The 17500-nt window shown below is 36.9% G+C and overlaps 2 protein-coding genes across 3 annotated transcripts in view; one reads left to right on the forward strand and one right to left on the reverse strand.

Annotated features, from left to right (window-relative positions):
• klhl35 (kelch-like family member 35) overlaps positions 1-118 on the forward strand; it is a 6964-nt gene extending 6846 nt beyond the window's left edge. For both annotated transcript variants that reach the window (XM_059544542.1, XM_059544543.1), the window contains one exon: positions 1-118. This exon is cut by the window's left edge and continues 354 nt beyond it. The gene's annotated coding sequence lies outside the window, so the exon portion shown is untranslated.
• A 7429-nt stretch (positions 119-7547) lies between these two features.
• Positions 7548-14535, reverse strand: mpzl1l (myelin protein zero-like 1 like). The gene is made up of 6 exons (XM_059544456.1): positions 14375-14535; positions 13544-13713; positions 13255-13468; positions 12922-13051; positions 11094-11199; positions 7548-7879 (listed from the first exon to the last, which is right to left on the reverse strand). Exons 1-6 carry the CDS (start codon positions 14445-14447, stop codon positions 7784-7786), a joined length of 789 nt encoding a protein of 262 aa, XP_059400439.1. The 5' UTR covers positions 14448-14535; the 3' UTR covers positions 7548-7783.
• Positions 14536-17500: the final 2965 nt, after the last annotated feature.

Below are 17500 nucleotides of genomic sequence, written 5' to 3' on the forward strand. Positions count from 1 at the left end.
CTTTTTGCAATTCTAAGTTTATATCTCATATTTACGATAATTCAGAGTTTATATCTAATAATTCTGGGTTTATATCTCACAATTTCTTTCTTTCTTTTTTCTCTGCAATTTACTTTTTTCTTGACATTTTAAGTTTGTATTTCATAATTCTGAGTTTATATCTCATAAATCTGAGTTTGTCATAATTCTGAGTTTATATCTCATAATTCAAATGTGAATATTTATCTCATTTGTGAGATAAAAAGTTGAAATTACGTTTATTATTCCATGAAGGACACATGCTTCCATTAAAACCAGTTTGCAACATCAAATATCATAAATGAAAATACCGAATGACACCAGTAGCCTCGCACATTAAGTTACAAATACCTGAACCTATTTTTACATTAAAACTAAGGTGGATAAGTGAGGTTTCTAGCTGAACTAGATAAAGCAGTTCTTCATTTTTTGATGATAAGATGATCAGTTTCTTACGTTCCACGTGACTGACAAACTCTGTAGCAGAAATGTGAACGCATCACTAATGCACAACAGTCACATAATTGCTTGTTAAATGAAGTCTGGTGATATATTGCCTGTGTGTATTGTGTTTGTGGAAACATTTGCGTTCTATAATACACAATGATTTTTTTCTAGTTATGGACTTGAACTGCTGGAAATCCCAATGTGAATCTGAACCCTGAAATGACTGTGAACATGTTTTTAACCACTTTGTATATATGATTTAAATAAAGACCGCATTATTTTATGAGTTTTTAATGTTTTAAACTGCTTTATAACAACAATATACTGCACAAATAAAAGATGTTGCATGAACGGAGACAGAATTTAAAATCACTATTCTTAGAGATGCATAATGTGGGAAAAACTATTTTCTATCACCTTAAAAAAAAATCTATAACATCACACTGTCATGTGAGCGATGGTTTCGATCCTGTAATTCAATGTTAGTGACTTCATGAAAGCTAATTTGATTATTTCTTAATTTAATGAGTTTATTCATTATCAAAATTTAACAAGTATTTTTCTTTTTTTTTCTCAAAATTGAATGAGTTTTCCCTCTTAAAAAAAAATCGAGATTTGATTATTTAATTTTCAACATTTTATAAAAACTTTTTTTTTAATGATTTTAATCTCTAGATGTTTTTTTTATTTTATTTCTTTATTGCTTGGCCCTAATTCTCTTCCGTAATGAACTGAACGTGAATGTGTTGTTAAATTAATGACAGTACAATTTTAGCTAAAAAAATATAGAATAAAACAATCAAAATAAACATTTAAATAAAATATTTCAATGTTTCTTTTTTATAAACATTTATATATATATATATATATATATATTAAACGGAGCGCGTGTGTTCATAAAATTATAGTTATATAAGCTCAAACTGGTGGACAATTATTATTTTTTATAGGTCAAATATGATACAAAGTCTGCTATGAATGATGAGCTTGTGTCCAGTCAGATCTGTGAACAGATGGTTTCCAGAGAAAGACTAAGACAATACATTAAACACATGTTTCATATTTTTCCACTGAGCTTCCTTTTAAAATAAGCAGTACTTTAGGTTAAGGTCAAGTAGAATGCAGTATGGCATGTTTCAGTGGCTCAGATTACAGATGAATCAGTAGATCTTCTTCTGAGGAAGGACACTGGAGACGGAGCGGCTGTAATGTGGACGAAGAGCTGTGCATCCCTGTGTTTGTTTGTGGTCTCATTAAATCACTTCCACTTCAGACTAACTCTAGATAACATTCGTCACCGACACAAATCCTTTCATCCACTTAGAGCAAATATTTGTTATATGTGAGTTATGTGTTTCTTTAAAAGCTTTTAATAATAAAGAGATTCAATGTATAGCACAGCTGATATTGATAGAAAGATGAAGAGCAGACGGTCATTCAAAATGGAAACAAAAACAAACCTGCTTTCATTGTGAATTTGGATTCCAGCCAAATTCATCTGAAGAGTTTACTGAGTTAAGAGTTTAGTCTGGAGTAATTGTGCTGATTATTTCCCAGTAACCCATTACTATGGAAGCTTGTTTCCACCACAGAATAAAAATATTAAAAGACAATTGTAACCGTTTCTCTAACAATTCCAACCTTTTTCCTCAGAATTGCAAGTTATAAAGTTAAAATTGCAGAACATAAATTCGTACTTTTTTCGCAATTGTAAGTTTATATCTTGCCATTCTGACTTTTCTCGCAACAATAGCTTTATATCTTGCTATTCTGACTTTTCTCGCAATCACAAGTGTATATCTCACAATTATAGCTTTTTTGTATCTTGCAATTCTGACTTTTTATCTGGCAATCGCTAGTATATATTTCGCAATTAAAGCTTTTTTATATCTCGCAATTCTGACTTTTTATCTCGCAATTGCAAGTATATATCTCGCAATTAAAGCTTTTTTATATCTCACAATTCTGACTTATCTCGCAATTGCAAGTATATATCTCGCAATTATATCTTTTTTATATCTCGCAATTCTGACTTATCTCGCAATTGCAAGTATATATCTCGCAATTATATCTTTTTTATATCTCGCAATTCTGACTTTTTATCTGGCAATCGCAAGTATATATCTCGCAATTAAAGCTTTTTTATATCTCGCAATTCTGACTTTTTATCTCGCAATTGCAAGTATATATCTCGCAATTAAAGCTTTTTTATATCTCACAATTCTGACTTATCTCGCAATTGCAAGTATATATCTCGCAATTATATCTTTTTTATATCTCGCAATTCTGACTTTTTATCTGGCAATCGCAAGTATATATCTCGCAATTAAAGCTTTTTTATATCTCGCAATTCTGACATTTTATCTGGCAATCGCAAGTATATATCTCGCAATTAAAGCTTTTTTATATCTCACAATTCTGACATTTTATCTGGCAATCACAAGTATATATTTCGCAATTAAAGCTTTTTTATATCTCGCAATTCTGACTTATCTCGCAATTGCAAGTATATATCTCGCAATTCTGACTTTTTATCTGGCAATCGCAAGTATATATCTCGCAATTAAAGCTTTTTTATATCTCGCAATTCTGACATTTTATCTGGCAATCGCAAGTATATATTTCGCAATTATAGCTTTTTTATATCTCGCAATTCTGACTTTTTATCTGGCAATCGCAAGTATATATCTCACAATTATAGCTTTTTTATATCTCGCAATTCTGACTTTTTATCTGGCAATCGCAAGTATATATCTCGCAATTAAAGCTTTTTTATATCTCGCAATCGCAAGTATATATCTTGCAATTATAGCTGTTTTATATCTCACATTTCTGACTTTTTAGCTTACAATTGCAAGTATATATCTCGCAATGAAAGCTTTTTTATATCTCGCAATTCTGACTTTTTATCTGGCATTCGCAAGTATATATCTCGCAATTAAAGCTTTTTTATATCTCACAATTCTGACTTTTTATCTCGCAATTGCAAGTATATATCTCGCAATTATAGCTTTTTTATATCTAGCAATTCTGACTTTTTATCTGGCAATCGCAAGTATATATCTCGCAATTATAGCTTTTTTGTATCTCGTAATTCTGACTTTTTATCTGGCAATCGCAAGTATATATCTCGCAATTAAAGCCTTTTTATATCTCGCAATTCTGACATTTTATCTGGCATTCGCAAGTATATATCTCGCAATTAAAGCTTTTTTATATCTCACAATTCTGATTTTTTATCTCGCAATTGCAAGTATATATCTCGCAATTATAGCTTTTTTATATCTCGCAATTCTGACTTTTTATCTGGCAATCGCAAGTATACATCTCGCAATTATAGCTTTTATATATCTCGCAATCGCAAGTATATATCTCGCAATTATAGCTTTTTTATATCTAGCAATTCTGACTTTTTTTCTCGCAATCGCAAGTACATATCTCGCAATTATAGCTTTTTATATCTCGCAATTCTGACTTCTTTTCGCAATCGCAAGAACATTTCTTGCAATTTTAAGTATATATCTTGCAATTATAGCTGTTTTATATCTCACATTTCTGACTTTTTAGCTTACAATTGCAAGTATATATCTCGCAATGAAAGCTTTTTTATATCTCGCAATTCTGACTTTTTATCTGGCATTCGCAAGTATATATCTCGCAATTAAAGCTTTTTTATATCTCACAATTCTGACTTTTTATCTCGCAATTGCAAGTATATATCTCGCAATTATAGCTTTTTTATATCTAGCAATTCTGACTTTTTATCTGGCAATCGCAAGTATATATCTCGCAATTATAGCTTTTTTGTATCTCGTAATTCTGACTTTTTATCTGGCAATCGCAAGTATATATCTCGCAATTAAAGCCTTTTTATATCTCGCAATTCTGACATTTTATCTGGCATTCGCAAGTATATATCTCGCAATTAAAGCTTTTTTATATCTCACAATTCTGATTTTTTATCTCGCAATTGCAAGTATATATCTCGCAATTATAGCTTTTTTATATCTCGCAATTCTGACTTTTTATCTGGCAATCGCAAGTATACATCTCGCAATTATAGCTTTTATATATCTCGCAATCGCAAGTATATATCTCGCAATTATAGCTTTTTTATATCTAGCAATTCTGACTTTTTTTCTCGCAATCGCAAGTACATATCTCGCAATTATAGCTTTTTATATCTCGCAATTCTGACTTCTTTTCGCAATCGCAAGAACATTTCTTGCAATTTTAAGTATATATTTCGCAATTATAGATTGTTTTATATCTCACAATTCTGACTTTTCTCACAAATGCAAGTTCATAGCTATTTCACAATTAAGATTTTTTTTTATATTTCTCAATTCTAACTATCTCGCAAGTTGTACATTTTTTTCCCCATAAGTATATACCTTTTTTTCTTGTGGGTTAATGTCAATTCAGATTTTGTAACTCAAATTAATGAGTTCATATCACAATTCTGAGAAAAAAGTATGAATTGCGAGATAAAGAGTCACAATTTAAACCTTTTATGTGTTTTTCTTCAGTGGTGGAAACAAGCTTCCATACATCACATAGTCAAGACAAACAAACACACATAACAGGTGCTTTAATTCAGTTTGATATATTTTTTTATATATGTATAAAATTAGACAGATATGACTGTGTTCATATACAAAAAGCAAATAAAACAAGAAGAAAACACAGGAAGTGTGTAACAGGCATTGGTCGATGAAGGCACTCTCATCCATAGTGTTCCAGTTAACATGATCATGTGATGAAATAGTGCTCCAGTCTGAATCAGAAATAGCGCAGGATATGCCACCGCAGTAACAGAATCAAATCAGTACTGACAGGCATCATGGAATGTGCGGTATAAAAAAAATTATCAAAAAAACTAAACAGAACAAAAATAACATGACTCCAGCATCAGAAAAGCAAAGGAATGATCCATCAATCACAGCTCATTTTGGTCTCAATAGTGTTCAAAAGTGTCAGAAATGAAAACAAAATTTAAGTTATGACACATGAAATGTACATTAGAATTTTTTTTTTTTAAACTTAAGACATAAAAGTTTCAACTCAAATGGCAGACATGCATTAAATGCAGAACATACAGTCGAGTCGAGCTGACTAAACTCTCACTGAAGACTAGGAACTTCTACACACCTATGCTAACAGGATTAGAGCGCTCTTGTTAACAAGCTAACTAGTCTAACCATTGAGATGTGCAAACCGTCCTCCTCCTTTCGTCAGCTTTTGGAGTGTTTCGGATCATGGACGCGTGACTATTACCCATGATCCTCAGCTGTCTTCTTGCATCATTGACAAACTCGTTTCCTGTTTGACACTGTAAAGCTGCTTTGACACAACCAGTACTGTATAATACTGGACTGAACAGTGGTTAGAAGGTCAGTTACATGCAGACTCATCCAGACCGATCTCACGAACGCATGCCCATCACGTCTCACCACACAAACTAAACCTGATGGAGATCACATCCAAAAATTACACGTCTCTTTTGGACAATTAATGTAAAAAATTAAAATAACATCACAATGCAAATCCTCATAATGCAAAAATAATTTGTAATGTAAATCTAAAGTATTTACACAATGGTATTTCAATATGTTTATTAAAAATTATAACTATTACAGTAATGAAATCGAGGGTTTGTAATGATCTTTACGGGATGTGTGTGAACGCACACACACACAGATTCTGCAGTGTGAACGAACCAAAATCAAACTCACGGGACACATTATCCCTGTATTTTCCAGAATTTATTTGTGAAAGAGGCTCGGTTTAATATTTTCTCTACACAAAACTAATTTTGATTTAGTGGTGAAATGTGCAAAAAAAACTAAGCTTGATCAATTAAAAATAAAAATAATTCTCGTGATCAATATCCAAAATATATTACTTAAATGGCAAAATATTTATGCTTTTTTTACGTTAATTTTTTTTTTTACAGTAATATAATTTAATGCAGTAATGAGAATCATAATTGTCAAAAATAGTCATAAAAAACAACTCCTGGTCATTTAGAAAGACTTCATTTGCAAACTATCGTTTTTAATTGATTGATTTCGTGGTGAAATGTGACATTGATGAAAAAAAATAAAGGAACTTGATCATTACCTGAAAAAAATAATAACTGAAAACATTTTCCCATAAACTCTCATGGTCATTATGCAAAACCAAAATATATTACTTAAATGGCAAAATATTCATGCATCACAATTAGGGATGTCAATGATTAATCGCTGTTCAATTAACTGTGGATAAGAGATGCAATCGATTAAAGCTTTCGATGGTCAGTTAACTGATTTAATGTTGTGCTGAGTGACTGTGACGTGATAAATGCATCATCATTCATTCATAATGTACAAATCTTCTCTTTGTTTTTTTTATTGTGAGTGTGCACAAATAAAAGTAAACACTTTTGCAGAATATATCTTACTCCAAAGTGTTTTTTTTGTCTCAGCTGTTCAATCCAATCTGCTGTTATGCCAAGGACGTTTTTGCTCTTTTCCATCTATATACGACTGCATGTAAAGTACAAGCAGAGTAGTTTACATTATAAATAACAGTTTAACATTCAAATGCACTGTGAATATGGAAACATTTGGATTTGTGCCGAATGAGAAGCGAGCAATGACCTCCAAATAAATCCAGCCAAACCTTCGCTCGCTCGGATCATTGTATTTTAAATGTCAATTAAAACATTGCAATTGTGTTTTAAAATACAAGAAGCAGCAGAAAACCATTTGAAGAGGCACGTTCAGTAAACTTTCTCAAATGATCATAATAACCTTCTAATATCATTTTATTCAGACTATAACCCCTTTAATTCGGGAGAGAAAGGGTTTTTGTTGTTGTTGTTTTGAGGGTGTATTGCACATCCTGTCATATCGCCGCTGCAATAGACGCATGATGCAGCATTAAGGTTAACGACTTATCAATTGTTCATTTAAACGACGATCGCTAATGGAAATAATCTAAAATTGACATCCCTAATCTTGATTGATAGTATTTTTCTTGATTTAACGGTATTTTTGAATGTAATACAGTAAAAGTAATATTCATGAGGACTGGGGATGATAGAAAAACACTTGTCTATGTAAAGTCTGTGTAGTTTGAGTGGTGAGACGTGTGAGACCCGTCATCTACAGCAGCGTAATTGTAATCTAGAAACTCACATTGACATAAAAACACACACAGAAACAGAAGAAAGAGTCTGTGGTCACGTGCCGTCATCAGTCCAGTACTAACCCACCCGTGTGACCGATCACGCTCTGAATGAGGTGAAGAACAGATGCACAGGCCAGGCGCTCTAGTTCTTGCGGATGTCTGCGTACACCACCGGCTCCATCTTGTGGAAGGAGTTCTTGCTGCCGGAGTGATCGAGCTGGGCGTAAATCACCGGCCCCTGGACACCAACCAGAGACACACACACACACACACACACACACAGAATGAGAGAGGAGCTCACACACACACACACACACTCTTCAGCTGAGTGTGAACGTTAGAGTTTACACAATGACAGCAGATGGTGATCGCTCAAGCTCCACATACGACAAACACACACACAACAGAAAACATGAATATGCTGCTTTCACAGGAAATGTGTTGCGTGTCAACAACTCACTCAGACTGAAAGAAGAAATACCTGTTTCCCCATACAACAACAACAAATACTATTATCACACAAAATATTATTTGTTTTTATACAAATTACCAAATAAATGTAGTGCTATTGGGTTGTAAAGAATATTTAATAATAATAATAATAAAATTAATAAATTAAATTAATAATTACTTATTTTTTTAATAGAACAGTAAAATTGTTAATAATATTTATATAACATTTCTAAATTAAAAATACATGGTGATCCATTTCTGGAGTGACGAGACTAATTATAATTCTGTTTGTTTCAGGAGTCTGACACACACACACACACACACACACACACACACACACACACACACACACACACACACACTATGGGTTGCACAACTCCTGATTCTGCTAGTTGATTTCTTATTTAAAAAAAATACTCAAGTTACTCGACTACTCGTGGTTCATTGTAAATGAAAAGACATTAAATAGTTCTTATCATTAAACGCTTATTATTTCATAGCTGTATGCAACAGTTACATGTGTAAATTGTCAAAACTTTATAATTATGACATTACCTATTGAAATTTTCATATAACTGCCAGTATTTGTATCGGATACAACGTTGTACAGTTACTTGATAAGATCGTTAAGACTTTTATCTTCTTTTTACATAGTTATCACTGAACAAGTATGCAGTGTTAAACTAAAATAATTATTAATTCCTAAAATAATATTTATCATGCAAGCAGAGAGATGTCAGGACAAGCGTTTAGTGATCATTGAACTCGACTGAATTAATTGAATGCGCACATTTTGCAGCACTCTTTAAGCGAGTCTATAATGTTTAGTGAACTTCACATGTGTGTGTGCCGCGCAAACCAGCAAATGGTCAAGATGCAAACATGTAGGCCAAATAGAACATGTATCCATATCTAAGCTGATTATTAGCCTGCTCTCGAGAGAGAACTAGTGTTTGAGACTGAGACGTGCAGCGCAGATGATTGATTGGTGAGCGCGCTGTGCTTATTCCATTCATTCGTATCACATCATAGCCTAAGCTTTAAAGCATTGCCTTTTAAATATATACAAATAATATAACGTGTGTGGTGTATTATTATAGATGTTATTACTCTTGCAAAGCTCTGATTTCTGAGAGATGCACGGAGAGACAACAGCAATGCAGTGTTTGATTTGCACTCTTTTCATTCATTCTCTTCACACTTGTGACTTTAGAGGTCTGTGTATAATATTGCGCTGATCCCGACTCAACTGTTATCTAGCAAACTCCAGACTGTGCCAGCTTCAGCCGAGTATTCAGGCAGAATTATTCCTTGTCTGTTATTTGTTTTTGAAGCATTATCCGAGCCATTCTGAACAAAGTAGGCTATTCTGCTTTGAGCACACCCCTAATTACTACATTACATATTTTAATTTTACATGCAACATAGATAAGGTCATAGAAATTAACTGCAACACGTAATATTGTAATCCTAAAATTCACGTCATACTTGCAAACTCTTTGTACGCATTATTGTTAATGCATGCTCGAGTAGGCGATTGTTTCCGACAGCGCTGACTAGTGTTTGAAGGAATCAATAACTCGATCACTCGATTAGTCTATGCAAGCCCTAACACACACACACACACACTCCCATGACATGAGGGTGAAAACATACTGATGTCCACACAGCATCAATACTGAGGGTAACACACACAGGCACGCACACACAAACACACGCACGCTCACACACACAAACACACTCGCTCGCTCACACACACGCGCTCACACACACACAGACACACACACACACACACACAGACACACACATGACACGCATGAGATGACACACACACGCACACTCGCTCGCTCACACACGCTCACACACACACACACAGACACGCACACTCGCTCGCTCACACACACACAATCGCGCTCACACACACACACACACACACAGACACACACACACATGCACGCACACACATGCACGCACACACACACACGTGCGCACGCTCACACTCGCTCGCTCACACACACGCGCTCACACACACGCTCTCACACACACGCTCTCACACACACACACACACACACTCGCCCGCTCACACACACACTCGCCCGCTCACACACACACGCGCCCGCTCACACACACACGCGCCCGCTCACACACACACGCGCCCGCTCACACACACACGCGCCCGCTCACACACACACTCGCCCGCCCACACACACTCGCCCGCCCACACATACTCACTCGCTCGCTCACACACACTCACTCACTCGCCCGCTCGCTCACACACACACACGCGCCCGCTCACACACACACTCGCCCGCTCACACACACGCGCCCGCTCACACACACGCGCCCACACACACACTCACTCGCCCGCCCACACACACACTCACTCGCCCGCCCACACACACACTCACTCGCCCGCCCACTCACACACACACTCGCCCGCTCACTCACACACACACTCGCCCGCTCACTCACACACACACTCGCCCGCTCACTCACACACACACTCGCCCGCTCACTCACACACACACTCGCCCGCTCACTCACACACACACTCGCCCGCTCACTCACACACACACTCGCCCGCTCACTCACACACACACTCGCCCGCTCACTCACACACACACTCGCCCGCTCGCACACACACACACTCGCCCGCTCGCACACACACACACTCGCCCGCTCGCACACACACACACGCGCTCGCTCACACACACGCGCTCGCTCACACACACGCGCTCGCTCACACACACGCGCTCGCTCACACACACACTCGCCCGCCCACACACACACTCGCCCGCCCACACACACACTCGCCCGCCCACACACACACACACTCGCCCGCCCACACACACACACTCACTCACACACACACTCACTCACACACACACTCGCCCGCCCACACACACACTCGCCCGCCCACACACACACACACTCGCCCGCCCACACACACACTCACTCACACACACACTCACACACACACGGCTGTGGGAGGATCGTACCTGTACAGGGGCGGAGGGGCTGGAGCAGCGCGAGTTGTCGTTGCTAGACTCCACTTTCTTCCCCACCCTAGTGTTCTGTGAGCTCACACTCTCTAACGAGGTGCAGCTACACACACACACACAGAGATGGACGCAAACACAAATGAGATGAGAGATGACACAAGCAATATGATACAAACGCCGCAACACCAGCTGCTCTGATCAAAACACACACAGACCTCAGACGGATGAGATGACACACACACACACACACAGGCAGATGTGAGCTGACGGGGTTAATGACACACTGAACACTGCAGACACACACTGGTCATGTGACGCCTCATATTTCACTCACAAAGCAGCAGAAATACACACCACATCATGTTCTCCTTGGAGCAAATCAAGGATGTTTCGACATGTTTCACAGTAGGTTTGTTTACATACTCTTTTCACCAAATTAATCTGATCAGATCCAGAAAGCTTTGTTTGCATGAACCTGAACCACTGCGATCTGCTGCATTCAGAACCAGATAAAACCACTAAGAGTACGAATGCTGTGACAATGCTCGAAAACAAAGCTGAGATATACGTCACAAAAGCTTTTTGACAAATATTTAGTAAATATTCAGTCACTTCCACTGAGAGGTTATTAAAAGACATAAATAAACCAACGCATGTTTACACTATTGTGACATCATTTTCATGTCAATAAACACATTTAACCCTGTAAATTTGAATAACGATTATGAGTCATAGACTATTGCCAGAATTATTATTAACTAAAAACATAAAAACTATTAAACATTGGTGTTAAACTACCTTACCCTAACCTTAGAAAAGGCTTTGTGTACTGTGTTAAGCTAACAGACGTGTTATAGCAGTTGCATATTATTGCTCACTTGTTGATTTTAATTCGCTTGGAAGTCGCTTTGGATAAAATCAAATGTTAATTAACTAAAATCAATAAATAATAAGGGTACTTTAAGTCATTTTTTCCAAGACAACATTTCTTATTTTAATTGAGTTTTACTTAATGTACTAAAATAACTTAAACTAACAAATTAATTTAAACTATATAGATAAATATATATATATTTTTTAAATTACAGGAAACACATAATTACTAACAAACAATAAAAACTATAATAGTATCTCAATGATACTAAAATAATATCGTTTAATAATAGTTGTCTTATTTAAATCATTACAAATTCAAAATTTGACAATGTAAATAATACTGTGTATTTGACACATTAAAGTACTGTTACTTTGAGTAAAATGTGTTTATTCTGATGATAATAAGGTCACACTGGAAAACCTTGCTAACACTTTACAAGAAGATCTCACTAGTTAACATCAGTTAACTAACATTAACAATGAGCAATTCATTGTTTACTTCATGAATTAATCTTTGTTAACATTAGTTTGTGAAGGCATTAAATCATATACAAGTATACATTTTGTTATTAATGATGTAACTATTAGTAAATGTTAAGATTAACGTTAACTAAGACTAATAATTGCTTAGAAGACATGTTAGTTAGTAACTAAAGTTGGTAACTGATGTTAACAAATAAAAGGTTATTGTAAAGATCTTTACGGGCCTCAAATGCGCTTGATTTATTTTGTCCTGCTGTGTTCTGCAGTGAAATATGAGCCAGAGAGGTTTGTGAGCTTCATCTGTTCAGGGTTAAACTCGTGGAGCGCTTCACGTGCGATCAGGCCGTCAGTCAGACGCGGTTTCAGACAGTGAGCCATCAGTCTGGTTTAGTGTCAAATCAGTCATGCTCCATGCACACCAGAGTTAACCACAGCACCACACACACACACACACACACACACGTACCCTTCGTAGGCGTGACTGGGCTCCCGTCGTCTGATGATCAGGTAGGTGACCACAGCGATGATGATGATGCCGATCACAGCTCCGATCACCCCCCCCACGATCACTGCAGTGCTGGTCTGAGGAAGAGCCTCTGAACACACACACGCACACACACACTGTGAGAACACCGCAGCTCCTGATCTGCTGCTTCAGCATCTCTCATGATCAGGGAAATCTTTATAAACACTCATTATAAACAGCTCTATGGAGGCCGAACCAATTTGTGTAAATTGAAAGTGAAACCAAGATGTAGCCTATCATATAGCTATTACACAGCAGGTGCCATCCGCTCACCTTTCATGACCACCCTGACTTTAATGAAGGACATCTGTCCGGAGATGTCTGGAGGATTCTTCACGTCGCAGCTGAACGTCCCGTTGTCCTTGAACTGCATCTGGATCACACGGATCGACACGTCCTTCTTGTTCATGTCTCCGGCCCACTCCACACGAGACTTAAACTGCGGCAAAGAGCCCGGAAACGACTTCCCAGCGGAGTAATAGAAGAACTGCAGAAGACGAACATACGTGTTGATCACATGCTGACCGATATAACACATGAACAACACATGAACAGCTCTTACTGAAGTGGACGCTCCGGTTTCTCCCTCCGGAAGGAAAGACCACGTCACTGACGCTGAACTACTGATCACTTCTCTAGACTTGAAGCTGCAGGACAGAGTGACTGTGGTCCCGTTCTCCACAAACATATCAGCTGGAGTGAACACGTCTATCGCTGACACACCACACACACCTGAAACACAGGAACACGTCAGTCTCAGAATCACAGAACATAGACATGTACAGATCTCCATCAGTGGACAAAAAAACTGCTGCTTTAATCCTGGTTACTGAATGATTACCACAGTAAAACAGCCTTGGTTTCTTCAATCAATCCCATAGTATTACCATGGTACTCTACTTTAGTCAGTTTATCTCTTTAAATAAAGGCCACTATGTTAGAACAGATAATGTAGATATGTAGAGTCTTTATTGTTCATCTCTCATGTTCGCTAAAGGCTGATCATTTAGGTTTGATTAAATGTATTATTAAACATTAACCATAACAGGAGTACATGATTAAATACATAAAAGAAAACAGCATACGTTGTTATTTGATCATAGGTGTGTAAATATGAGGGAGGCTAATGCTAACAGAACAATACGAGCTAAACTTCCTGATTTGAGAAACAAATTAAACACTCGCACACAGTATTTATTTACTTCACCTGCTTCAGAACATGAAATGAATACAACACAAGAGCTGTACTTTTTAGTTTCAGCTCGTGTGCTGTCATTATGAAACTAGCAGATAGATTATAAGGTGAACTGGAGCTAGCAGGTTAGCATGGTTAGCTCCGCTAACGCGCACAGATGAGATCAAAACGCCTCACAGAAATATAAATATAACTTACCAGCGAAAACAAACACCGCGGAGACACACAATACAACATGATTGTGTGTGAAAATCGGAAGCCTTATTTCCATCCTTTAGATTTCATGAAATATCGTCTTAGTTCCGGAGCCTGAGCGTTTATTTACTAGCGATGTCCGGTTTGCGCGAACGAATCATTAATGGAATCGGTTCACCAAATCGGACTGAATTGTTCAAAACAGATCGTATCTCGAGTCAGCACTGAACCGAGAACCGTTTTATTCGGACACGTTCGACAAACCTAGAGAACCAATGAGCTGGAGATACTGAGCTAAAACTGATGATATTAACCCTAAAGGGCAAGCCCATAAAGAGACATCAGAAAATGTATTTAATGCTGTTTTCCATCTTATCAAATAATATAATTTCATAATTTGACATGAACACTTGTACATCGATGCTTGTTACAACATAGTTTTTATTCCTGAACGCTTTGAAATACAGACCAAAGGTTGCTCTCTTTGTAAAGAAGACACATATCAGATTATTCCAGAAGTGAAAGCATTTTAAAAAAAATAAAGTATCAAAAAATTCACAGTAAATGTAATGCAGTATATTATTTGTTTTAATTTTATATAAAATAAATATTTTATAAATTTATGTTTTATGTTCCAAATTTGAAGTTGATATCACAAAAACTTTGGGCGCTATACCAAAAACAACCACTGGGTGACAACTATTGTTTGTCATACAGCAACAGAGCAGTGTTATACATAGCATTTTATAAAAAGTTTTATATGTTACCTAAGATTCAGAAGATTATTGGTTTATGGGAAGAAAGATTTGTGTACTCTACCAACAATGTTTTTATAAATAAGATCATGCTATATAGATGACATGGTTGTTTTCTTTGTGGGCAGTGAGAAAGAGTTACTGGACTTCCATGCTTCCATCAATTCAAGTAATGAAAATTAAACAGATCATACAAAGGATTTGGAATATTTGACAAGTTGATGAGACTCTATGAGAATTTTTTAAGAGTCCCCTGGTTTCACTTGCTCCAACAATAAAAGACAAGCGGTGAGGAGTTTTCTTCCAGCTGTGGTAAAAGGGTCTGGACTAAACTTTTGAGGAGAAGAGAAACAAGAAGAGATTTGAGATCACTGATTTTATCAGGTGTAATTCCACACGTTATTTATAGACTGGAATGTCCATGTAATAGTTTCTGTGTTGGACTCATCAAGAGGAGGTTATGTGATAGATTGGCTGAAGATGAACCCTTTCATACAGGCTCAGCATGTGATAGTCTGAAGCTCATTGGATCTGAACGTGTGTTATTAAATATCAGAGATGGAGACACTTAATTTTTGCAAAAGTTATATTTGTTTGTAGGTGCTTTCTATTATTTTTGTTTGTTTGTTTGTTTGTATTTCTTTTGAGATTTTGAGATATGATTCTTGGGTTGTATGTTTCTTTAATCTTCTTCTTTGTGATGGTTTGATATTTGTCAATACACAAGAGACATCTAGTGATCAGATTGTGAAGTCACAGAGATATTTATTCAGAGAAAGTTTTTTAGACTCCTAAGAGACGTCTAGTGGTTAGATTGTGGAAATGTAGTCACAGGTGAAGTTCACTCACTCAAGATTACATATATATGTGTGTGTGTGTGTGTGTGTGTGTGTGTGTGTGTGTGTGTGTGTGTGTGTGTGTGTGTGTGTGTGTGTGTGTGTGTGTGCAGTGCTCCGTCCCTGTCAGGTTCTCTATCAGTGCTGCACTGATGTGACTCTCAGCAGATGTACAGAGCTGAAGGTGAGTGTGAGCTTCACTTCTTCTCGTCTCGCAGGACTCTGTCTCTGTCTCTTGATTGCAGCTGGATCCGAGTCCCAGAGCAGACGATCAGCAGAAGATCACACAAGCTTCAGAGCAACCTCTACACGTGAAGAAAGCTCTGGACACTGCTCTGCATTTGCATTATTAAAGATGTGATGTTGTTTTCTGTTGGTGTGATGTGAATGTCTTTCTCTCGTCTGAGTGAATTGTGTTTCTGAGTTTGAACACGTGGTGGCGCCACGACCATCAATTACAAGAAACAAGCATGGATCGGCCAAGTTCTGCTGAAATAAAACTGAAACTGATGTACTCTTGGCTATTTTATTATATTAATATTGAAACCATTGTTTCTACCCATTTCTTATTTTCCGGATTTAACATAGGAATAGTTATTATAGTTTGTAAAATCAAAAAAAAAAATCTATTAAAAAATGGTTGGATTGTAATTTAGTAATTGTAATTAAATTAATAACGTTTAAATTATTTTATTACAGTTTTTGGTATCATTTCTTATTTTCATAATTTATTATAGGGAATGGGATATTTCATTATTTTCCTAAAATTATAATTTGAAATTAAATAATTTGAAATGAAAGAAGGGAAAGATAAATGAAAGTTGTTTAAATATTCATCCCATCATAATTCCATCATTCAACACTTTTCTTGCTTTGCTAATTCCAAAATGCTTCATAAAGTTAGCGTGAATCAGACAGTGTTTTATCTGATGAACTTTCAGCCCGAGGCCTTGTGTTCAGGACAAGTGTGTGTTTACCGCTGAATATTCAGTGCCATGTTTCACGATGATGGTGCGAGTGTGAAGATGTTCAGTGGGAGCGCTGAGAATCTCACATTGTGTCCCTGTCAAAGATCTCAGGTCTTCCCACGTCCAGCAGCGCTGCTGATGAAGCGCCTCCAACACACACACACACTCATAGATACACACACATTCATATAAACACACACACACACAGACACACACACACACACACACACACACACACACACACTCATATACATACAAACACACACACACACACACACACTCATATACATACAAACACACACACACACACACACACACACACTCATATACATACAAACACACACACACACACACTCATAGATACACACACACTCATATAAACACACACACACACACTCATATAAACACACACACACACAGACACACACACACACACACACACACACACACACTCATATACATACAACACACACACACACACACACACACACACACACACACACACACACACACACACACACACACACTCATATACATACAAACACACACACACACACACACACACACTCA

Source organism: Carassius carassius, chromosome 49 (assembly GCF_963082965.1).
Source record: "Carassius carassius chromosome 49, fCarCar2.1, whole genome shotgun sequence".
Classification (NCBI taxonomy): domain Eukaryota; kingdom Metazoa; phylum Chordata; class Actinopteri; order Cypriniformes; family Cyprinidae; genus Carassius; species Carassius carassius.